Genomic DNA, 23,917 nt, shown 5'->3' on the forward strand with positions numbered 1-23,917 from the left:
GGAAAGGCAGCCCCTGTGGGGAGCTGGGAACGCGGCACGGCCGGCGCTGACCCCGGCGGGGGCTAAATCGAGGTGAGCGGCTCCCGGCGCCCGCGGGAGCTGCGATTTCTCATCAATCCAAAGGGAATAATTAACAGGCGCGGGCAGCCGGGGCTGCTCCCCGCATCCATCACCGCAGGGCTGCTGCTCGCTCTCAGTCACCAGCACGGAGGCTCTGTGCCAAAGTCGGCACCGCCGCTCGCCAGCCCTCAGCGTGAGATGCTCCTTTGGTGGAGCACCCCCCCCCCCAAATGTAACTGGGGAGCATCCATGGTGACAGGGATGCTCCGGTTGGGTTTGGATGATTCCCCCTGGCAAATGTTACCCAGCGCCACTTCCCGGCATCCCCGCGATCTAATTACACCCAAGATGAAGCAGGGAACGCTCCTTGCCTTTAATTAATAACTCAGCACCGCTCAGAGCAGGCTGGGAGCGTGAACACCGCATCGCAAGCGGTTGAGGGTGCGCAGGTTTTGGGGGGTAGGGTACCCTGCATCCCACAGGCACCCTCCGAGCGCAGATGGGAAACAGCAGCTGAAAAATGACATTTAAATAATAAATCCCAGCTATTAAGGGGAGGCTGTACCTGGGAGAGGCGGCCGGCGCCGGCGGCCAGCAGGGTAATTAGACCGCGGCTGAAATGATGAAAAGAGATCTGCAGGCTTTGAGGCCGAGGCTTTGAAGCTGGAAATCCTGTGAAAGCAGCATCCCCGCACGCACCCGCCTGGAGATATTTACCCAGGAGCTGCTTCCCCCCATCCACATCATGCCCAGAGCCGAGGGGAGATGCTGAGCCTGGAGGGATGCTTCGTGGTACCCTGAATTCTGTGTGTAGTGCTCTGGGGAATGGTAGCCCCTGCACCAGGTATTGCGACGTTGTGGTGGTACAGCCGGAGGTGAATCCAGTGCCACAAACGGGGCTGCCTGTGCCAGGGAATGCCAATGACCCGTCCTGCAGGGAGCCAGCGGGAATCAACAAATGCTGGAGCTTCTGGGATGAATCTAGAATCCCAGACTGGTTTGGGCTGGAAAGAACCTTGAGATCATCCAGCTCCAACCCCTGCCATGGGCAGGGACACCTTCCACTAGAGCAGGCTGCTGCAAACCCTGTCCAACCTGGCCTTGAACACTGCCAGGGATGGGGCAGCCACAGCTTCTCTGGGCACCCTGTGCCAGCGCCTCAGCACCCCCACAGGAAGAGCTTCTGCCTTATCTCCAACCTGAACTTCCCCTGTTTCAGTTTGAACCCATCACCCATTGTCCTACTGCTACAGTCCCGATGAAGAATCCCTCTCCAGCATCCTTGTAGCCCCCTTCAGACACTGGAAGCTGCTCTGAGGTCTCTGCTCAGTTTCTCTTCTCCAGGTTGAACAGCTCCAATGTTCTCAGCCTGGCTCCATACAGGAGCTGCTCCAGCCCCTGAGCATCCTCGTGGACTCCTCTGCACTTGCTCCAGCAGCTCCATGTCCTGATGCTGGGGACACCAGCACTGCACACAGTGCTGAGGGGGGTTCCCACCAGAGCAGAGCAGTAAAAGGTTCAAACCAGGGGATGCATAAGTTCAGCCAAAGGGACACACGTTGGGAAAGGGTCGGTGTCTCCAGTGAGCTTCACTGGCCTGGCTGGAGCTACTCCTCCAGCATGTGGAAGGTCCTTGATTTAAAACAGTCCCTGCAGGATGTGGGTACCACAGCCAGACATGTGGATGAGATCCTGGGGTGCCAATGTGCTGCATCTCCCTGGCCATGGAGCCATCTCCACCATGCTCACCAAGGCCATGGCCACATGGGGATGGAGCTCATCCCAAGGGAATGCCGGCTGGACATCCTTCAGTCTGTAAGCTCCAGCCTGGCTGTGGCTATTCACCCAAAAGGGATGCGACCAGATCCACAGCAGAACCAGGAGTGTCACGGAATGGACTCAGTCGGAGATCAATGTGATCAGACAAAGCCATTTATTCTAGAAAACTAACTCTTTATATACTATTTCTTAAAGTTGTTTGCACTAACTTGGCACATTGTGATTGGGTACATATCTGTGAGGCCCTTAACAACTAACATATAATTGGTTAAGCACAGGTGTGAGAACCTGACCTTCAAAGTTTTCCAACAGTCCTCAATTTATCAACTCAGTAAATTCCAGCTCCTTCTTATCTTGCTGGGATTCTCATTCCCAGTGCCTCGCTCCCATCCTCCTTCACCTTTTGTTGTTCCTTGGTTCATGTCGAACTCCACGTAGGCACTTGCTGATCTGGGCACATGGCCGTTCTTTGCCAGAAAATCATCCACACAGGAGCATCCCAGGATGTGGATGCCTGAATGCACCTGCCTTCAGAGAGGACATCTGTATGGAAAGACCACTGGATTTGGCCTCCTACCTGCCTCAAAACCCTGAGCAGGGAGTCTTGGCCTATGAGATACCATAAGCGATGAAGGTGAGAGCAGTGCGGCCAGGCAGGACCCCAGCAGGAGCGAAGCAGCAGCTCGGCACAGGGGCAATTAGCAGCTTGCGATTCCAGATCCTCATTAGGGGCCGGCACCCCGCGCTGTTGCGCTCTGTGCAATTAGTCGCTAAGTAACACGCAGATATTTATACCCTGGCGAGGCACCGGGACCGGCGGCACCGGGATCCTCCGGCTGGAGCCCGGCCAGAGCAGGGATCGTGGCACTTTGGGACAAGCAGCCAGCTCTTGAAGGTCGAGGAGCTGAGCTCAGCGTCCGAGGGGCACCCTGGGGTGCCCCATGCTCAGGGGAGCACCCTAAGGTGTGCACCCGCAGGGATACACGCGGCTTTGGCACCCTGAGGAAGCCACAGCACCGCCGTAGGGGACCGGTTGCGCTCAGAGCCAGTTCTATAGGGAAGATGTTTTCTCTTCCCTCTCACCCCACCCTAATTAATTGTTTTAATTAAGGAAATGCCACCTCCACTCCCGACTGCCATTTGCCTGCAGAAACGGTGCTAATTACAGCGAGGGAAATGCGCTGTGGCTTGTTTAAACCCATTCGCCAGCAGCGGGGAGGAGGCTTCTGCGGGGGGGGAGGACACTAAAAATATATAGGGAAAAGGAAAATAAACGAGCTCCAAGCTGCCAATGGCAGCCCAGGGAATGATGGGGGCTTGGGGGTCCCCTCTGAGGGGTGGCTGAGGTGTGGGATGTGCCTGGAGGTGGAGGTTTGGTACCTCCATCCATCACCTCTGCCCGGCAGCGGGTGGGTGCTACCGGAGCGCCCTTCGTTACTGCGTCACCCAGACCGTTCCCGGCTTGGGAATGGGGATTTAAAGCCCAAGTTTGCAGATGTGGAGATGGTACCAACACCTCCACCAGCTTTGTCAGCAGCAGCCAGGAGCTCGCGCTGCCTGCTGCTTTTTAACAGCTTTCATGAATTTTAATGGACAGTTGCTGCCGGGTTTCTCCTTCTTTACCCATGGCTCCCACCCCCTCCTCAGCCCTTCAGGTCACCCTCCTCCTCCTCTCGGGGCATGTCCAGGCTCACAGCCAGCACCTGGCATCCTCAGAGCTCCCCAAAAACCTTCCCCAGGTTCCCCTTTGCTGCCTCTGCAATGGGGATCTCACCCCGAAGGCACAACCACCAGTGCGGGGTGTTCGCTGTGGTGCTGCTCCGGGCACCTCGGTGGCTTTTTCAAAATCCATGGATGTGGAGGCTCTGGAGACTCCACTTCAGAAGTATCTGTCTCTATTAGCAGCTGTTTAACACCTCCCCGAGGGACCATAATGAAGGGAAGCAACTTAATCACCATCATGCAGCAAAGTGCGGGCGAGCACATCTCTGCTGGGCCCGGTCACGGATGATTCCATCACCAGTGGTGCTGCTTCCCTGGGGCCGTGGTGTCCTCGGGTGCTCCCACCTGGTGACAGTGTCCCTCCTGGACCTGAAGCTTTGTCCCTAATGGTCTCTCCAGGTTCTCTTGGTTCATTCTGACCCTGCAGTGACATCCCTCCTGGCCCTGAGCAATGATGCACCCCTGGTCTTTCCGGGTCCCCATTGATGGTCTCTCCTGCTCCATGCAGCAACACAGAGTTTGGGGTGGAAGGGACCTTAAAGCTCATCCAGTCCCAACCCCTGCCACGGACAGGGACACCTTCCACTAGAGCAGCTTGCTCCAAGCCCCTGTGTCCAACCTGGCCTTGAACACTGCCAGGGATGGGGCAGCCACAGCTTCTCTGGGCACCCTGTGCCAGCACCTCAGCACCCTCAGGCCCCTGCCCATTCCCACCCAGCCAAATTCCTGGGCTGGGAAGCAGCGGGGAGCTGGGACCAGGCCTTTTTCTTTCCCCATCTCCTTTATCCTGGGTCCACTTCCCAGCACAAAGCAGTGGTTGCGGTTGCCGAAGTGATCGAAATAACATTTTCTGGCGGAGATTCCGCTTTGTGTTTTTTTGAACACAGCTGAGAGCTGGCTCAGCGCTGTCAGTCCCTCCCCTGCCACCACCACGTCCCTGCAGATCTTGGAGCTGATCCTGTTTGGCTCCAAGTTTCCCCTTTTTCTGGGGGAAATTTCCCAGCTCCAGCTCCTACCTCAAGGGCCGGTGTTGGCCCCGGGTGAGTTTTGGGAGGGATGGGATCAAGGGCTGCTGACGACTCTGCTTGGCTCCCTATTCCAGGAAGGGTGTGTAGGAGAGAGGGAAGGAGTGGGAGAAGCAGGATCCATACTCCAAAGAGCTTCTGCCGTGATGCTGAGCTGGGTATCACTGTCCTGGCATAGTAGAGTGAGTGTGGTCCCATAGATAAGTGTCTGTTCCCCATCCGTGATCACTGAACTGCAGTGTCTGTATATGGGGACATGGTGGTGATGGCCATGGGGAGACGGTGGTGGTAGTGATGGGGTTTGCATCAGGTGCTTGAATTTGCAACCAGCCGACCTATCCCTGGGGAAGGATCATTGCCCCACCTCCTGTTTTGCAGCATCCATAGGTGAGGCAGAGTGAAACTGGGACACAAAGGGGGAAAGTTTGAGGTGAGCAAAGGGAAGCTGCTTGCCCGTGGTCCCTTTGCCAGAGGATGTGTTCCCTATCAGCCCTACCCAGGGAGCATCTTCATCACCTCCAGCCCTGCTTTCATTCTCTATCCTTCATCTCCATCACCCCCAGCCCTGCCTCCATCCCCACCGCAGCATCCCCGCACCCGTTGCTGCGGCTGCCCCCAGCTCCCGCATCCCCGTGAGGGATGGAGCTGAATTGGAGAGCAGGGAACTGGAGCGCTGAAGATCAAGAGGAAAATGATCAAAGGCGGGATGTGGGTGAGCGTCACCCTGGAGACGGGAAGCAAATATTTGGGCTAATAGCGCTCCCGGGGAGCGGGACCAGGCGCTTCCCATTGTCAGGTGACAATAGCGATGGGCAGCCACCGCGGTGGCCCGGGTTCATTAGACATGGCTGGTACTGGGTAGAATTTGGGATATCGGCAGGTTCATTATGGAAATTGGCCATCAGCCAGTGCTGGGTGCTTGGCAGAGAGATGCTCAGCTGGAGGGATGCTCTGGCAGATGGATGTTCAGCCGGAGGGATACTTGGCCAGAGGGATGCTCAGCTGGTGGGATGCTCATCCAGAGGGATGCTGGCTGTGGCAGGGTGAACAAGGTGGCCCCAGGGCTGATGCTCTCCCGCCACCACACCACAGCACAGGCCACACCACCAGCGGTACCCCCAGCCTGGATGAGTCCCCTCCTGCGGTGGGTGGCTCTGTCACATCCCTGAGCTCAGCCTTTCCCCACTGACAGATCTGGCTGCAGGAGCCTTCCCCCTGCAAGGCACAGCCTCCTTCCTGCCTACCCGGGAGGGAAACTGAGGCACGGATCCCTCCCGCCTGGGGTCACCCTGCTGGGGTGACAACGTGGCCCTGGGGCCATCCATGTGCCAGCACCCACCTGGGTCTGTCTGCACTGGGCAAGGTGGGGTGGGCACAGCACGGGGTGGTGCAGGCTCCTTGGGGGGTAACGGCTTCAGTAGAAATGTAGAGAATAACTGATACTAAAATTATTGATATTAACATTATTGTGCCTATTAATAGACGTACATTCTGTAGTTACAGGATTATCATAGTGCGCTTATATTTATTTTCTAGCCTTTATTGTAATAACGCTGATGCTGGTGGCAATAATAATAATAATAATGATGATGATGATGATGGTGATGGTGATGCTGATCCCTGATCTGGCAAAGGGACTTTGGCTGGTGCCGGGTGCAGAGCTGAGCCCAGGGCTCGGTACCTGCCGTGCCGCCGGTTCCAGGGCACGGTGGGATTGGAGTGACAGGGAGGAAAATCAATCTGAATGAATGAGGTCACCTGCCTCATAAATAATTCATCCCAACCGGTGCTAATGCTCCGCTCGGCGGCGGAAGGTGGAGGAGCTGCGGCGGGGCTGGGGTTGGGAGCCGGGGCTGGGTGCTGGTAACTGGTGCTGATACAACACAGCCACGCAGGACGGGGCACAGCACCAGCAAGGCTCGGGGTGCGGGTAACACCCAGTCCTGGGGTGCAGGGGGGTGCTGTGTCCTGGTGCTGCTCCCGATGCCACGGCAGAGCCGGAGCCGTGGCAATACCATGGGGGATCATGGTAAGGAGAGTGGGATCCTTCCCGCATGGCAGGACCTGATGTGCTGGAAGAAGCCACGAGGTCTCTTAACAGCTGCCCCTATGGCACAACCCCCGTGTGGGGCCATCCCTGATGGGACCGAGGTGACCCCAGCACCCGGCTGCTGCCACCAGCTGCCCGGGCATATGGCAGCGCTGGCAAAGGGGCTTTTGTCCGTCGGACCCGGCAGGCAGGTGATGGAGGTGCAGCGGGAAGCGCAGGGATTACAGCGGGGAGAAAGCGCTGCAGTGTGAGCCCGGCAAATGGTTTAATTCCCTTTAACTCCCCGGCTGCAGCTGGGGTCAGCATCACCCTCCATGCACACAGGGCTCTTCTCAGCCTCTTCCCTCCTTGGAGCTGCTATGGAGGAAGGTGAGGGAAGGAGCCCAGCAGCACCAAAACGTTGCAAAAGAACATCTTGAAGCCATTCTGCCATCTGTTGTGCTTACAGCGCAATTAAGCAGGCAGCAGCCGTGCCAAGCAGGGAGCACCCTGCCTGCAACATCACCCCCGTGCCAGGCCTCGGGAATAACCCTGCGGGGATGGAGGGGGGAGTGTTGGGTGCTGGGATCCCCCCTGTCAGACCCTGGCTGAGGACATGGTGCTCAGGAAGCTGCCTGAAGGAGCCAGCGCGGTGCTGGGGTTTGGTTGGTTGGAGCTCGGATGGATGGATAGATGGATGGATGGGTGGATGGATGGATGGATGGATGGATACATGGATGGATGGATGGGTGGATGGATGGATGGATGGATGGATGGATACATGGATGGATGGATGGGTGGATGGATGGATGGGTGGATGGATGGATGGGTGGATGGATGGATGGATGGGTGGGTGGATGGATGGATGGATGGGTGGGTGGATGGATGGATGGATGGATAGATGGATGGATGGATGGATGGATGGATAGATGGATGGATGGATGGATGGATGGATGGATGGATGGATGGATGGATGGATGGAAGGATGGATGGATGGAAGGATGGGTGGATGGATGAGTGGATGGATGGATGGATGGATGGAGCTCAGCTCCCCCAGCTCACCAAGCTGGGTGCCAGTTCCAGAAACACTCACCAGTGCCCCAGGACATGAGGGGCTCATGAGACTTCAAAACCTCTCCCCCTGCCAGCATTAGGGCCTGGGGACATTGGGGTCACTGCCCTGGGTGACACCACCACGAGAAGCTGCCACAGACAGGGCTTGGCGCTGGGCTGAGACCTTCCCAGCTCATGTCACGAGCCCCAAGCCCCTGCTGCATCGCAGCGTTCCAAGGGGGATTCACCTCCGGAGCTATGGCTGCTGCCGGCTTGAGGCTTGTCACCACTTCCCTCAGCTGCTGCCGGCATTAACTTTCCTGGTAACGTTGGTTTATCCCCTTGATCTTGACAGGAAGCGGGAGGCAAGGGAAGCATCCCTTGGGAATCGCCACCACACGCGCCAAGCTTTAATTAGGGATGGAAAATCTCCGCTGACAGCCGTGCGGGAAAGCGCGCCCGGCGCTGGGAGGGATTAGCACCACCATGGAATCATCTGCTCCCAAAAGGGGAGAAAACGCTCCCGTCCTGGTGATGCCACGAGGCCGGCACTGAGAGAAGCGGTTTGGAGAGCAAAAGGGGGGGCACGCTGGGGTGGTGGAGGTGTGGGATGCGGTCACCTCGTCTGATTAAACCTGGGATTAATCAGCTCCATCCGGTTGGATGTGGGATCACAGCTCCCGCTGCCGCGGTGCTGTCCCAGCTCCATTAGCATTGACCACCGGCTCCCGTCCTGGCCAGGATTAAACCATCAGCTTCTCCTGCTAATTAATAATCCACTTGATTAGGAATTACCAGTCAATATGTCACCAGGACAAGGACAGCAGCTGGGGACACCGCTCCACGGGGCCATCCCCTTCCTCGCTGAGCTCCGTGTGCTGCAGCCACATCACTTCGTGCTTAACCTACATCTGCTTTTGTCCTGGCTGGAGCATGCCCAGGGCTCCGTGTTCAGCTCAGCACAGCAGGGCTCAGCATCCCACCCAGCACTGCGGTCCCTTTGAGCATCAGAAGCAAAGGGATTCAATCCCAGCGTTCCCCCTGTGCATGGTGATGGGTGATGTTGGGGTGCAGCTCACATGTGCCCTGCTGCACCCCCAGAGGCACTCATCACCCTTTCCCTCCCACTACCCTAAAAGATGCCAACGAGTCCCCTCAGTGTCACCACTGGGGCCTGGGGCCCTCTTTAAGCCCCATCTCTGGGAGGCTGCACCTTCGCCTTGCACAGCACAAGCCCTTTGGGGGGAGTCACAGGGACCCTCCCAGCCTAGGAAGGGGCTCCCCTGGCTGCAGACCCCGGGAAAGGACCCCTAAGATTGGGATACAGCTGCAACGACCGGTGCTGAGTGCTAATTATCGCTCCCAAGGGCTAACATCACCCTGATGCCACCAGGGTGCTTGCGGCAGTGCTGAGCTCTGCCTATTTTTATCTCCTCCTTGATGAAGTTGCTTGGGTTGCTTCCATCCCCAGCAGCTTTAACAACCCCAGATGGGATCTGCCGGTGCCACCCCGGCTTTGTGCAGCGAGGACGGAGCAAGCGAGGCAGCGCCTGCTGCAAAGTCCCCTCTGGAGGCTGCTTGGGCTGGGTGCAGGATTGTGGTGGGGAGGAAACGCACCCGTGGGGACAGGGGATGTGTATTCCCATGGTGGTTTCTCTCCCCTGGGATGAGGAGGGGATGAGCCTCACGCCTGTCTCAGCATCATCTACCCCAGGATGCAGGCACTGGATGGTCCTGCCCCAGCTACAGCCTTTCCCCATGGCTTTAGGAGAGCTCCAGCCGTCCTTTGGATGTTGCACCCGTAAGCAACACCTCCTCACTCCCTTTCCTTCCATTCAACACCAGCTAAATATCCCGGTGCACCTCTGGGATAACTGAATGCCTGGGGAGCATTCCCTGCCCATGGTTCTGCTCTGGAGCTGGGATGAGGTTTTCCAGCTCAGTCGCAGCAGGGCAGGTTGGTGCTGGGGAAGGGGCCGAGGCAGCACAGCCGGTGCCGGTAACGCGGCAAGAAGGGGCCATTGTGGTGAGGCACAGCTGCACGGGTGCCGGGAGCAGCGGGAATGCCAAATGACAGTGGATGGGAATGGCTTGGGGGATTCACCACCCCCCCGGTGACAATACAGGCTTTATGGGGAGCACTGCTGCCACGTCCCAGGAGCTGCTGAGGTCCAGCAGGTGCCCTGATGGGGCCATGTGAGTCCTGTCCTGTGTCTCCATCGCTCTCCCATCCCATGACCCCCATTCCTGCCCTGTCCCGTGTCCCCCTGCACAGCCCCACTCAGCAAAGCAGGGGGGGCGGTGCTGGGTGCTCCGAGGACCTGGTCCCCAGGGAACTCGGGCTGCTCTCGAGGCTGATGGAGATGGGTGCTGGAAGCAGTGACAAAGTGACACTGGGGATGAGGGGAGGACTGAAGCGCTCCATGCCCTTCCCAGCGCTCCTCTGTGACCTGGCGGCAGCGGCTCCTGTTTCTGTTGCTGAGCCCTCTTGAATTATTCAGGATCTGCCTCTCTGATGATGCTCCCCCTTGCCTGGAGCGGAGCCCCCTGCACCAGCCATGGATGGGGATATGGATGTGCCGGCCGCTGAGGTGGGATGAGCTGTGGGAGAGGGAGTGGGAGGAGATGTGAAACCTCCCTGAGCGTGGGGTGATGCTCAGCGTGCGGGAGAGGAGCCTCTGCAAAGCACCATTTCATCTCATTGAAAGGAGAGGAGGAGGGAAGGGGGAGAGGCAGCACATGAGCTGGCCCAGATCCTGTTTCTGCTCTTTTTCATTCTGTTTCCGTGCAGTGTCAGCTCCTATTCCCACTGATCCGTGATGGCTGCTCCATCCACACTGGCAGAGATGAGGCTTTGCTGAGATGAGCCCTGACGTGGCCCCCAGTTGCTGCTGGGATCCCATGAGGTTTGGGATCCAGCTCTGGGGTTGAGAGTGAGGCAGAGAACTGTGCGATGCAGGGACCATCCCCGAGATGCTTCTCAGAGGCAGGAAGCAGGGGTTTGTGTGCTGGGCACACCGGGGTGTACTGGGGAGCAGCGTGCACCCCACATGCCCAGCCCAGCCTGCCCTCCCCCCCTCCAGCACCTTCAGCAATGAGCTGAGTGGGATGAGCACTGCAGGGATGCCCCAGCAATGGGGACATAGGATGGGACAGCGATGCGGCTGCAGAACAGGACAGAAATGGGGACACAGGACAGCAATGGGGATGCAGAACCAGGCAGTGATGGGGACACTGCCACGTTCTGCTGGGGCTCCCCCAGCTCCCTTCACCACCTCCCCATGCTCGTCCCCATCTCCTCAGCCCACAGGCCCGTGCTGCGCTGTTCCTGCCTCCTGGCTTTCGTCCCATCGCTGCAAGTGGCCACCAGGCACAGATGAGCTGTGGAGGGTGATTTATGCAGGGCAGGTTGATGCTGCAACTGTCTGGGAGGGAGGCAGCAGCTGCTCCATCTGCTGCAGCACAAAGGGGGCAGCAGGAGGGGGGGGCTCGGACATGTCCTGGGGGGGTCGTGGAGGGGGGTGATAGGGCTGAAAGGGAATGCGGAGGATGGGGGGGCTGAGGTCGGCTTCAAAGCCACTGCGTGAGACCAAGATTCAAGTCAAGGCTCCAGCTCACCCAGACTTTAATCCACTCTAAATCCCACCTTTAATCAGTTTAATGCCACCTTCGGGAACTGGGATCCTGAGCGGTGGCTCCTTCCCACCGAGCAGGCAGGAGGAGGAGGCGGAGGAAGAGGAGGAAGTGGAGGAAGAGGAGGATGCTCCCAATGCTGGGGCGCTGGGATGGGGGTGCACGGCTCGGCGGGGCCGCGGGGCTTGGGGGTCCCCAACACAGGCTGCGACTCCTCAGTTGCTGCTTCCCGACCTGGAAACTCCTGCACCCGCCTCCGAGGGCAGGCAGCGGGGGAATCCCGGTGAGACACCGGCCCTGCGCCCACCGCGGGGGCTCCGGCTACCCCCGACCCGTGACACTGGTCCGGCCGAGCGGAGGGGATGCCCGCTCCCCGTTTGCACCGGCCGTGGAGGGTGGTCTGGGGCCGGGTGAGTTTCTAGGGTCTGGGACAGCCCCCCTCAACGCAGAAGCCGCCCGCACCCCCGGTATGAGGAGGAAGAGGGACTTTGTGAGACCTCCCACTGGCGCTGCCCTGGCTCAGCCCCGTTTACCGGCCCCCTCCTCAGCACCCGGCCCGCATCCCGCTCCGCTCCCACGCGGGACCCCGGCACCCCTTGGCTCCGTACAGACCCGTGCCCGATCCACGCCGCGATAACGGGACCGGTCCCCGCACGCCAGGACCCTCGGGACCCCGGTGCTTGTCCCGCTCCGAGGTACCCCCGGCCGCGCGTTCCTATTGGCTGCTTTGTAGCAAGCCCCGCGCTGCCATTGGCTGGCGCCGCTAGTAGGCTCCGCCCCCCCCACCCCGCCGCCACCGCCCCTCCGGGCCCCGCTCGGGACCTCGCAGCAGCCGCGGGCGGGAGGCCCGGACCGGGCACCGGGCACCGGGCACCGGGCACCGGGCACCGGCACCGGGGGCAGCGAGAGGCACGGGGGGAAGCGAACTCCCCCGCCCGGCCCCGCCCCGCCCCGTCCCGTTCCGCCCCGCCCCATCCACACCGGGGGCACCGGAGCAGCCCCGGTGCCGGCGCCGCGCTCCCCCGAGGCAGGCAGCAGGTAAGGGCCGGCTGGGCTCTGCTGCCCGCCGGTGCAGCGCTGCCGGGATCGGGCCCTCCCCCGGGTTCTTCCCGGTTCCCGCGGTCCGTGGGGGTGGCGGTGCGCGGTACCTGCCCGGTTCGTGCTTCTCGCTCTGGTACCGGCTTGTGTCTGGAAGGCGAGAGCATCCTTCCCCGGGTCCCTGCCGTGCCTCCCTCCCTCCCCGTGTTACCGGGCACTGGGGTCCCCCCGGGGAGCCCCTGCGGGGGACCGAAGGTTTGGGGAGCCCCGAGGGGCGGGAGCTGCCGGGTGGGCAGAGCCCGGGGGTGTCCCCAGGAGCCTTTGGCCGTGCCTCAGTTTTCCCAGTAAGGGGAGATCGCCCCACAAAACCGGTGGGAAAACCGAGGGGGACTTGAGACGCCGCTGGGTCCGGTGGGTTACCGCTGACGAGAGCTCGGAGAAGGCGGCTTAGTCCTCCTTGGAGTCATCTCTGGAGCCCCTGTGCAAAGGCAAGGATGGGTGCCCCATGGCATCACCCTGGCCTTCCTCTGCACCCAGCCACTGCCTATGCCCTGGGCTCTAAGGGATGAAACTTGTCCATTCCCTTTGGTGAGGCCGGATCCTGCCTGGAGCAACAGAGTTGGATGTAAAACTTCCCAACTCCCACCAACCAAAGCTTTATCAGCTCCAGAGCAGGGAAGGATTTGGGCCATAAATATTCTTTGCCAACCCCAAGCCCACCACGGAATCCAAATTGTCCTGTGGAGCTTTTCTTCCCTCCTGGAGCTGCTTTGTTCTTGCTGATCCCAGGGCAGGAAGCATGTGATGCACCGAGGCCCTCACCACGGGACGGATGGATGGGCAGACGGTCGGTTTGGCCACTTCCCCCCGTCCCCATCCTCCGTTTTCCACTTCCCCATCAGTCTCCGTCTGCTCCGAACGAAGGAGAAAGGAAGTCGCTGCTGGAGAGGGCGGCTTGATGGCAGCTCAATAAAGAAAAGGAGGAAATGGAAGGCGACACAGATGCTCCAAAATATCCCCCCCTTCCTCCTCACCCTCCTCCTCTCTACCCTGCAGCTGCCTCCCCCCCAGGGCACAGTAATCCCAGAGGGATTCCTTGATATGGCACCAGATCAGCTCCCCCATCCCGAATCAGCACTGGGGGTATCACTCCCACCCAATGATGGAGCACCCGTGGTCACCTCCATGTGCCACGATCCCATTCCCACGCGGTGCTGGTAAACGGGAAGCGCTGGCGGGATTTACCACCTACGCCCAGGGTTGGAGCCCCCTTGGATGCAGCGCCCAGCTCCTTGCACAGACACGTTGGGGCAGATCGACATTCCCAGGCATTGGTGCAAAGGAGAAACCAAAACCTTTCTGTTCCTTCCTGTAGGTGCCCGCGCTGGGGCTGCATTCCCGGGCACCTACAGGAAGCAGATGATGGGATTGGGGCGTTCAGATCCCAGTGCCAGGGATGGTGAGGACAAAGATGGGGACGTGGCCAAATGCTTGGCGTGAGCACCAGGAGCGAGCGGAGCGCGACGCAGCGTGTGGTGCCCGGCTGAGGCGATGCCAGAGCTTCCCACAGCATCCCCATCCCTTGCTCCAGGGAGCCGTGGTGGCTGTGGACAGGAGTTTTTCCTCGGGCGAGGTGTTTGCTCAGTGGCTTCCTCCGTGGCCTCACCCCGCTGGGCACACACGCGCCGGATCTGGCGCCTTTTGGTGCTGTTTGCACCCATGGCAACTTGCGAGTGCCGGTGGTTGCGAGAGGCGGTGTTTGTCCTTCCTCTTCCTCCTCTGCTGCCCCAACGCTGGTAAAGGGGGGTCTGGAAGCTGGGAAGGCTCAGGGATGGGGAGGGATGGGTGGCTGGGCTCTCCGGTTACACCCCTGCGCTCTGACCCAGCTCCTGTAATCCAGCCCGGTGTGGGGTTTAATTAATGAAGAGCGGTTGGAGGTGCAGGGAGCTGGTGGAAAGCGATGCCAGGGGATGGAGAGCGGAGCAGCGAGATCACATCCATCACACGGGCCTGTGGCCAAGGATTTGGAGGCACCGGGGATGCTGGGGTGCGGAGAGGGGGTGATTTCCAGAGCAGTGTGCATGGGATGGAAGGGAAACCATTAAATGTTTACTTTGGCTGGGAGGAAACTTGTAGCAGGTTAATATGGCCCTGGTGAGGAGGAAGAGGAGGAAGGAGGAGGAGGAGGCAGAGGTGCTGCTGCTCTCAGATGGAGCTTTGTGGATCCCTCCCCTCTCTCTGTGCGCCTGCTCCGTGCCCATAAATTATTGAAGTGCTTTTGCTTCCCTGCATGAAATATTGAGCCCGGTGCTGAGTGAGATGGGGGGGTTTGGAGAGGAAAGAGGGATGGGGCTGGTCAGGGGTGAGGGCTCTTTGGGGCAGGTAGGAACCACCCTGGGCCTGGCAGGGTGATGGGGTCTCACACTCCCCCCTGCAGCCAGGAGCTTTCAGTGATGCTTTATAAGGAGAGGGCCACACTCTGCTCATGGCTGTGCCCTCACTGGTGCAGGAGGTGATTCCTGGGGTGTCCCCATTTAGATGAGGGCCGAGGTTGCAGCTGGGTGTTGGATGTGATGCTTGTGGCTGTCCCCAGGGGACCCCATGGCTGTGTCACTGCATCCCCACCTCACCGGGGACGTCCACCCCTGGGGCTGCAACCTCCCCACTGAAACCTGCCGAATGGGTGGAAACCCCCCCAAAAAGGGCTGTGACTCCCCAAAGCCACCGCTGGGACCGCAGCTCTTCCGGAGCAGGGAGGGCCTCGGCACGAGCAGTGCCCGGCTGCCTGGTTTGGGAGAAGAAGCTGGGTTTTGAGGGTGTTTTCGTTAAAAAGAAGAAGAAGGAGGGGAGGAAACGAACAAGCCCTGAGCAGGGCTGGGAAGTTCAGCAGCAGGAAGGAAACCGAGCGGTTTATTTCGATCTCGAGTCTGCTCCGTGGGGCAAAGCTTTGCCTCTTCCGTGCGCCGACAGCAGCCCCTTGGCAAACAATGGGGCTGCCGGGCCCTTCCCGCCAGGAAAACCGCTCGTTCCGGTGACAGCTCCTGCTTGGTGCTGAGTCAGCAGGTCCCGGGAGGACAGACGGTGCCGGGTTCCCAGCCCCGGTGCCGAGCGGGAGCGGACGTGCCGGGAGGTGAGCTGGGCTTTCCTTGGGCTTTGCAGGAGCGACCTCACAGCAGCGCACCGGGGAGCTGGGACGGGGCAGGCTGTGCTTTGGGGGCCCAAAGAGACCCCTCGGCACCGCTTCGTGCCTCAGTTTCCCTCCACAAGTGAGGATTGGGTCCCTGCAGGAGGGCGCTGTGGGCAGCCAGCTCTTGTTCAGCGCTGGGAGAGGAGGTTGCTCTGTTATTGCAGGTGCTGATTGGAGCTGTGAGCGTGCAGGGCAGAAAGAGCTGGTGCTTCCTATTTTGTAAGGGCTCCGTAGGTGGGATCTGCGCTCCCTTTGTGGCTGCAGGCGCTCGGCAGAGAGCTCAGGGGTGGGAATTCCTATTTACCAAGGCACAGGGCACCCACAACTGCAAGGGAAGGGACTTCCGTGGTGCCAACACCTTGGCAAAGCCATGGTCCTTCTGCCTGCTGCGGGCAGAGCCGGTCCCCCATAGAGCCAAAGGGAGCAGAGATGGAGCCCATCCTGCCCATCCCTCTGGGCTTGGCTCCAGCAGCATCTCCAGCATGGAGCCATCGGCATTAAGTGATCCCAGGAGCTGCCTCTGCTTCGTCATTTGTGCCTCAGGAGCCGGAGCTCGAGGCTCATGCTGGCAGCAATCGATGTTTCCACATGGAAGGAAGCGCTCACAAACGTCCGTGTTGTTCCTCAGGGCTGTAAATAACGCTGCAGGCGGCAGCTCCGTTGCTGCGCGCTCAGCTCATGCCCTCACGGAGCCTTGGCCTCAGGGAGCTGGTGGCTGGGAGATGCTCAGGAAGCCAGGGCTCAGTTTGCACCATCACCCGTGCACCATCACCCGTGCACCATCACCTGTGCTCCATTGTCTGTGCTCCATCACCCGTGCTTCATCACCTGTGCACCACCACCCGTGCACTGCTCCCCTTGCACAACCGGCTGCAGTGAGCTGGACCTGTGGCCACAGCTGGGTATCCGAGCCCCGCTGGGGTTTGCTCCCATGCTCCGTGGTGGTAGGAGCAGGATTGAGGATCCTTGGAGGGGGTTCAGCCAAGGGGGGCCCCAGCGCTGCCCATGCTGGGGACAGACTCAGAATAACCCCTTGGGGCTGCAGACAAGAGGCTCTCCATACCCACGGCCAATTAATCCCATCCATTGTCACACCAGCAGCATCCTTTAGCTTCAACAGCTCCTCTCCCCTCCCTGGTGATGTATTTATAGCCTGATCCCATCCCCTCCCGCTGTCTCTTTGCCAGGCTGACCGTGCCACGTGCAGGCTCTTGCATAAGCAGCCCCCATCCCTGCCCATCCATCCTGGCGTGGGAGCTGCTTGTTCTCACGCTGTTCTTGCCTCTCCGTGATTTGGAGCTACATGATTTCCTGGGGCAGGGATGCAGCTCCAGGGCCGGTGGCTTTCGATTCATTCACAGCACTTTTTAAAGCCCTAAACTGCAGGATCTGGTCCCGCCGGGTGCGGGAAGCCGGGCTGTGGCTGAGCAAGGGGTGAGGTTTGTGGCTGGTCGAATTATTCACCTCCGTGCAACGCTCAGGAGGAAGCAGAACGAGTCCGGGCTCCAGCGCCATGGGTGTACCAGGGCAAGGGCCTCGATCCACAGTGGCGGGTGCTGCAAACCGGCCGTGCCACGGGGCTGCGGGTGACTCAACCAGCACCTGGGTCGTCCCCAGCTCACCCTGCAGGAAATGAGTCAGGGTTTCAGGAAGACAAAAAGGTTGAAGTGATGGGGCAAGAGCCCTTCTTGCGCCGGGAGCAGGCGGTGTGGGGCAGGACCGGGACGGGGATGGAGGGTCACAGGCGATGCTCAGGTAGGGAGACCTCACTCGCCTCTGGCACTGCCCATTGCACTGCAGCTTCCCCCCAGGGCTTGGGGCAGGAAGGTGGGAGCACCCTGTAACTCATCCAGCAAAACCCAGGCTGTGAGCTCAGCTCCTGCCTTGCACCTGGGAGCTCTTCTTTGTCCTGCTGTGGGTTGGGAATGCTCTTTCTCCTCCCAAAAGGCTGAGGGGGTGAGAGAAGAGATGGGGGCTGCTGCAGGGCATGGGCTGAACTGTGTGTGTGCCTCTTTGCCTTGCAGAGATGGACACCTTCAGCACCAAGAACCTGGCCCTGCAGGCCCAGAAGAAGCTCTTGAGCAAGATGGCTACCAAGACCATAGCCAACGTCTTCATTGATGACACCAGCAGCGAGATCTTGGATGAGCTCTACCGGGCCACCAAGGAGTACACCCACAACCGCAAAGAGGCGCAGAAGATCATCAAAAACCTCATCAAGATCGTGATGAAGTTGGGTGTTCTCTACCGCAACGGGCAGTTCAGCGCCGAGGAGCTGCTGGTGATGGAGCGCTTCCGCAAGAAGGTCCATACCTTGGCCATGACGGCCGTCAGCTTCCACCAGATAGACTTCACCTTCGACCGCAGGGTCATGTCGGGTGTGCTCACCGAGTGCCGGGACCTGCTGCACCAGGCTGTCAATGGCCACCTCACCGCCAAGTCCCACTCCCGCATCAACCACGTCTTCAATCACTTTGCGGACTACGAGTTCCTCTCGGCTCTCTATGGGCCATCCGAGCCCTATCGCACCCACCTGAAGAGGATCTGCGAAGGGGTTAACAAGATGCTGGAGGAGGACAACATATGAAGCTGGCTGAGGCAGGATGTGCGCCTGTTTTGAGCATCACCGGGCTCAGTGTCCTCTTCTCTGCAGCACAACCCCATTTGCTCCTTGTTTCTCCACCAAACTGAACCTCTTGACTGCGTCCAGCCCTTGCCCAGGGTCTGCAAACCCCTCCCTGTGCTGGGCTGAGCCCTTCCCAGGTGATCCTGGGCCTCTGGGCTCCTGCTGTCCAGTTTGATTTCCTTTATCCACTAAGTGCTCTTAGTTCCGAGTCCAAGGAACCGGACTCCTCACCTTGATCCCTGTTGTAACTGTTCTGGGGGAAACCCAAACCAAAGGCTCTTGGTGTGTGACACCTCGCAGGGGGCTCTTGAGCGGGTGGGCAGTTGTTCGGATGAACACTTGTGAGGGCTGCAGAGCCCCATGGTTTCCTTTCCGCAGCTCCATGATGTGGGAGCAAATCATGGCCCGCACTTGTGCTGCATGGGGGGAAGGTGTTTCTGCACCTTGCAGGCCTCTTCAAAGACGAGGCCTGGGGATCAGAAGGATCCCACCCCACCTGTCCCTGGGAGCATCCCAGGTACGTCCGAGACACAATTCCCCCCCCAGCCTCCTGCGATGGTACCACTGTGATGACTCCGGTGCCTTTGGTGGGTGTCCAAAGCTCTCCCACGGATTCCATGCATTTCACGTGTCCTCGACTGAGTGCTGGCTGTGAATTTTGAGCCGCCTGTAGCCCTGATGAGTGACTGAAATAAACTCATCTTTAAATGGAGATTGCTCTCTGTGAGCTGGCCCTTGCACTCCCCAGCCCCAGCATCGCTCCTGGCCAGGCTGCCCCGGCTCCCTGCAGCGGGAAAGCAGCTTTGCAGGATTCAGGGATTCGGTGCAGGTGAGCTGTGCTCTCGGAGCATGAATGCACCAACCGGAGCCTGCTCCCAGCACGCTGGGCTTGGCTTTGAGCACGGGAAATTGCCCTTTTAGCAATCAAAACACGGCACAATCTCCGCTGGCCTTATCTCCACAACCTCCTTGTGCCTCCTGTTCCATGGGATGTCTCCAGGCACAGGAGGATGCCAGTGCTGATGGGCAGAGCATTGTGCCTCCCATTCGCTGCTACCTTTCCACTGCTGGCTCGAGGCACTGATAACTTCCAGCTTTTAAGATTAAATAAAAGGAATCCCCCCCATCTGTGTCATTCCACAGACCTGGCTCCGGATGTCACAGCCAATGCAGTTGTGTGACACAGTGCAGGGTGGGGGGTAAAGCACCTTTAGGGGTGTGCATGGAGGAGAATGCAGCCGAGCTCCACCGAGGCGCTGGGCCCTTGGGGAGGGCAGGGTGAAGGCGCCCTTTGGCCCACGGTGTTTGGGAACAGGCGTTCCTGGTTCTTTCCAGCTCGTGGCAGCTGCCAGGGACGTGCGGGAGAGGAGCTGGAGCTGGAAGCAGCTCCCGGAGTTGCCGGCAGATGCGGGGCGGAACGGGGCTGATGGATGCAGTGGCTGCACTGACACAGGCACTTCCCTGTTCTGCTCTCAGGGTGCACGTCAGCATCAGCTGCAAGAGGCTCCTTAATTGCATGGAACATCCCTGCGCAGATGAGCCCCGACTCCATCCCCAGGGTTTTGTACACCCCAGACCACAGTTAACCCACCTTCTGCCTTCGCATGCAGGTGTCTCATCTGAAACTTCTCCCTTGCACCACCCCATGGCAAGCACCCACCTTGTACCCAGAACTCAGAACGGAGCAAACTCGGGCCAGAGCTTGATGCTTTATTCCTTTATTGGTGTTGTATTTAGACAGGAAAGGAATTCCACTTTCCCTCGCTGTTACTACTCGAGATAAGAAAAAGATCCCTTCCATATGTAGAAAATAGTCCTGCAGTTGTACTGAGGCATGGAAGTGGTGCTTGGATTGATTCCTGGGTTGTGTCAGAATAAGCAGCTCTGCCTTCCCCATATCCAGTTATCTCCCAGCCCCTGCTCTGCACTAGGGCAGGGCAGGAACATCCTCCCCAGCACAGCCATACTCAACAAGGAGCCCGACAGCTTTGGCCAACTCTATCCCTTCCTTCCCCCTTCCACCCAATTGGATTACTGGCAGTCCTGGGGGAATGGTTGGACTTGATGATCCTAAAGGGCTTTTCCAAGGCAGTTGATTCTGTGATTCTGATTCCTCCTGACATGCTTGCAGAGAGAGAAATCCCGTCTTTCCCTCCGGACACTACAGAGTTAACAACTTCCCTTCAGCAAACCTTGGTTCAATCCAGCCACTTATCTTTCTGTGCTTCTCTTCCTAGCAAGGGAGATAAGGAGCCCCCATCCGAGGGGAGCTTTACCATATTCAGGAGATCAACCAAGCCAAAAGCGGGTGACAGAATGGCTGGCTGCAGATCAGGAGTCTCAGAGGAGGTTTCAGCTGCAAAGCACATTGTTACTCTGACACAAGAAGGAATGCATCTGTCTTAACACCCCCAAGCCCCACTTGTGTTGGACCCTAGCACATTTCAATATGGAAAACATCAAAAGGTTTGGCCAACCCCCAGAACCAAGCCGCTGCAGTTAAGCAGTGATCCTCTTTATCTGCCCTGCTCTTCCGACCAGAACGCTCTGCCCAGCGCCGGCCCCAGGGTCACAGCTCCTCACGGGGTGTTCTTGCTGCAATCACGAGCTTGGACAGTTCAAAACGGAACTTGCCTTCCCTGTGAGCCACTGGAAAGAGAGAAAACAAGGGCAGGATAAAGCAGATGGGAAGGCAGGAACAAAACAGCCCTGCTGGGGCCTTTCCAGGACCATAAAACCAGCGAGTCGGGCACTGCACTTCCTTCTTCTGCACACGACAGGCGCGTTGGGATAAACCCCTTCTTCCCCCATGGTAATTTAACACTTACACTGCACAACCCAGCTATGGATCACCCTGCCTCCACAGCACACACTGTCACCTATCTGCATCGAGTTGTACTCATCCCCAGCTTGTCTCCCAGTCCCTTTCTCACGCAGCTCTCTCAGTCACAGACCTGTTGTTTCGGTGACCTCAAACTCTTCCTGTTTTAAGGGGATGTCGCTTTGTCCACCCACTGCAGCTTGAGACTGAAATGGGAAGGAAGGGGGTTTAAGCAGTTGAAGCAATGTAAGAAGCTGTTCGGTTTAAAGGAAACAAGCAACAGCACGTTTTGAAAGGGACTGAATTTGTGTTTTCATCATGCGGAGCGATGACATCCACAAAGGGAACCTGATGGAAAATCTCTGGCTAGTTTTCCATTCCTTATTAAACCACGAACTTGTGCCTGAAAGCTTCACCTCGGAAGGCCGGGAAATGGAAGATGGAACCAGCCACAGCACCAGCAGAGGGGTTATTTACATTGCTGAGGCAAACCAAGCCTCCCATGCAATGCAGCCTGGCAGGAGGGTGGCTGTGGAGCCACCAGCAAACCCAGGGTGTTGAGGGAGCACAAACCCAGTGGGGCAGGAGGCTGTACCTGCAGCTGCTCTCCGCCTGCCACCGCTCTCTAATTAGGGATGGGATGGGGGACGTTTTATTGCACAGATGTCTAATAAATGTTTTCCATGTCAAATTCATGTTTTACAGCAGCCTCCCACACGCCTGCTTCCAAGTGATCAGCTGGGACTTACGTAAGCCATGGCATACTCTATCTTGGCTCCTTTCACTTCGGCTTTAAACTGGGTAAAGAAGAGATAAGACTTCCCCTGGGGCCTGAAATGAGAAAGCAGAGGCTTTGACACGGGCAGAGAGGCTGGAGGTGCAGCTGAGCTCAGGGTTCACTGCTCCCTCCCTCCACAAGCACCTCTGGCTCTCTTGTAGCTCCATCTAACGAGGAGGGTGGAGCGGGGGCCTCAGCACCCATGAACCACCCTGCAGAGGCAAACCCAGCCTCCCTGGCCCAGATCCCACCGGCCTCCCTGTTGGTTGGGGTTAAAGAACGCACCTCCAGATGGAGCAGGAGAAGAGCTGGTTGTCTTCACTGATTCCAACGTTCATCTGCCACTGCTGCACAGGGGAAAGGTCCATACAGTCAGTGTGGGTAACCCTAACCCTTGCATATCTCCCTTGCCCCAGAGACCAGGCACCTCCCCTCCAGCTGCGGGCATGGCAGGCTTGAGCCATTTCAAAATAACACAAGGGAATACACAGCGCTCGCTGACAGCCCCTGCTGCTGCGTGTGGCACAAGGGTCCGAGCCCGGCTGCCATCCCCATCCCCAGTTCTGTTGGTACAGCTACAGAAGGGAGTTAAAGCCTCATTTCTTTCTGCTCACACAAAGGGACCTGATTACAACAGGACTCGCAGAGGAGACAGCACAAAGTGCATCTGCACAGCACCTACTGCAGCAGTGACACGAGCGGCACAACGCCTCCCAGAGAACACAGAAGCGACCCCTACGAGGTCCTTCCTGCCCAGTGGGGTATGAAAAGGGCACTCCCTGCTCTCCAGACACATCCAGCCCAGGACTTGCTCAGCATCCCAAGCGCCAGCGCCTCAGGAGCTGCGGGCACAGGGCACCACGGGCAGGACACGTTCAGGGAGCTGCTTTTGCAAGCAGAGAGCGCTGGAACTGGTGCAAGCACCGCTGCCTGCAGCTGCCCACGACCACCACCAGCAGCAGCTCCTCGCTCTGGGCAGCCGCAGAGCCCGGGCGCAAGGGCAACACGAGGAGGTTTCCCCATCTCACCTCGTTCGTTCCTCCCTGAGCTGAGTACGTGAAGGTGCAGGTGCGATCCTCCTGGAAGGAGAGGAGGAGATGAGCCTTCATCGGGGACTGGAGCGATGGGACAAGGGGTGATGGGTTCAAGACCTCCCCTTGGGTCACCATCAGCCCCTGTGTGGCAATGAGGGGGTCACCCCGGTCCCGTGGTGCTGGGGGGCCCAGGGACCCACAGCCCCTTCTCCATGGGGAGATTCCTTCTTCCTTTAGAAACCCCTTTTTTCTCGGGGGGGCACTGTCCATGGCAGGCTCCTTTCCATGGAGATCTCCTCACCACGGGGACCGTCCCACCCTGGGGACCCGTTTTCCTTCATGACCCCGTTCTCCCTGGGCACTCCCCGCCTTTGCAGACCCCCCTCAGGGACCCCTCTCCCGATGGGGTCCCCGCTCCCCGGCCCCCATCAGCGCCCGGCTCCCCCTCCCCTAGCAACAGGCCCCTTAGCAACCAGCACGGACCCCCCCCCGGGACCTGGTCCCGCCCCCCCCCGGCTGCCAGCCAATCCCCGTGGCGGGACGCGGGAGTGACGTCCCCCGCCGCTAATCAGCGTCCGGCGCGCCCGCGGCCTTCGCCCGGTCCCTCCGCCGCTCACCAGGCTCCGGGAGAAGGAGTGCACCTCCCCGCCGGGCCGCACATCGAACTCGGCCGCGCTCGACTCCTCCGCGGCCCGCGCCGCCAGGCACAGCAGCGCGGCGGGCACCAGCGCGGCCCACAGCCCCCGCCCGCTCCTCCCGCTGGGCGCCGCCATCTTGGAAAGGAAGCCTGCGCTACGGCGGGCGGGAGGGGTCAGGGCGGGCAGCGCGCGCTCCGGCGGCCATCTTGAGTGCGGGCAGGAGGGTTAACCCTATGGGGGCCGCGGTGGGGACAGCGGGGATGAGGAGCCGTGGGCATGGGGGACAAGGAGAGATGGAGGCGGAACTCGGCCCCCAGACAGTGCCCCTGGGGCCCCTTTCAGCCCAGCCAGGCCCCCAGGCTGCTGGGCGCTGTGTGCGTGGCACTAAACCCCCCCCATGAGTGAGGACAGAAAGAGCAGGATGGGGGGGAAGGCTCATTTCTGTCTCATCACTCAGGGTTGAAATAAAGGGTTGTTTCTGACAAGAGATGTTG

At 59.3% G+C, this 23,917-nt stretch overlaps 2 protein-coding genes across 2 annotated transcripts; one reads left to right on the plus strand and one right to left on the minus strand.

Moving 5' to 3' along the window:
- Positions 1 to 15,341: 15,341 nt before the first annotated feature.
- Positions 15,342 to 18,966, plus strand: TNFAIP8L1 (TNF alpha induced protein 8 like 1). The gene is made up of 2 exons (XM_080634231.1): positions 15,342 to 15,469; positions 17,551 to 18,966. Exon 2 carries the CDS (start codon positions 17,553 to 17,555, stop codon positions 18,111 to 18,113), a length of 561 nt encoding a protein of 186 aa, XP_080490357.1. The 5' UTR covers positions 15,342 to 15,469; positions 17,551 to 17,552; the 3' UTR covers positions 18,114 to 18,966.
- An 896-nt stretch (positions 18,967 to 19,862) lies between these two features.
- On the minus strand, positions 19,863 to 23,558 carry MYDGF (myeloid derived growth factor; the record flags this gene model as incomplete). The annotated part of the gene is made up of 6 exons (XM_080634179.1): positions 19,863 to 20,801; positions 21,107 to 21,179; positions 21,723 to 21,804; positions 22,037 to 22,098; positions 22,780 to 22,830; positions 23,403 to 23,558. 6 exons carry the CDS (start codon positions 23,556 to 23,558, stop codon positions 20,722 to 20,724), a joined length of 504 nt encoding a protein of 167 aa, XP_080490305.1. The 3' UTR covers positions 19,863 to 20,721.
- Positions 23,559 to 23,917: the final 359 nt, after the last annotated feature.

Source organism: Psittacula echo (genome assembly GCF_963264785.1).
Source record: "Psittacula echo genome assembly, chromosome: 24".
NCBI lineage: Eukaryota > Metazoa > Chordata > Aves > Psittaciformes > Psittacidae > Psittacula > Psittacula echo.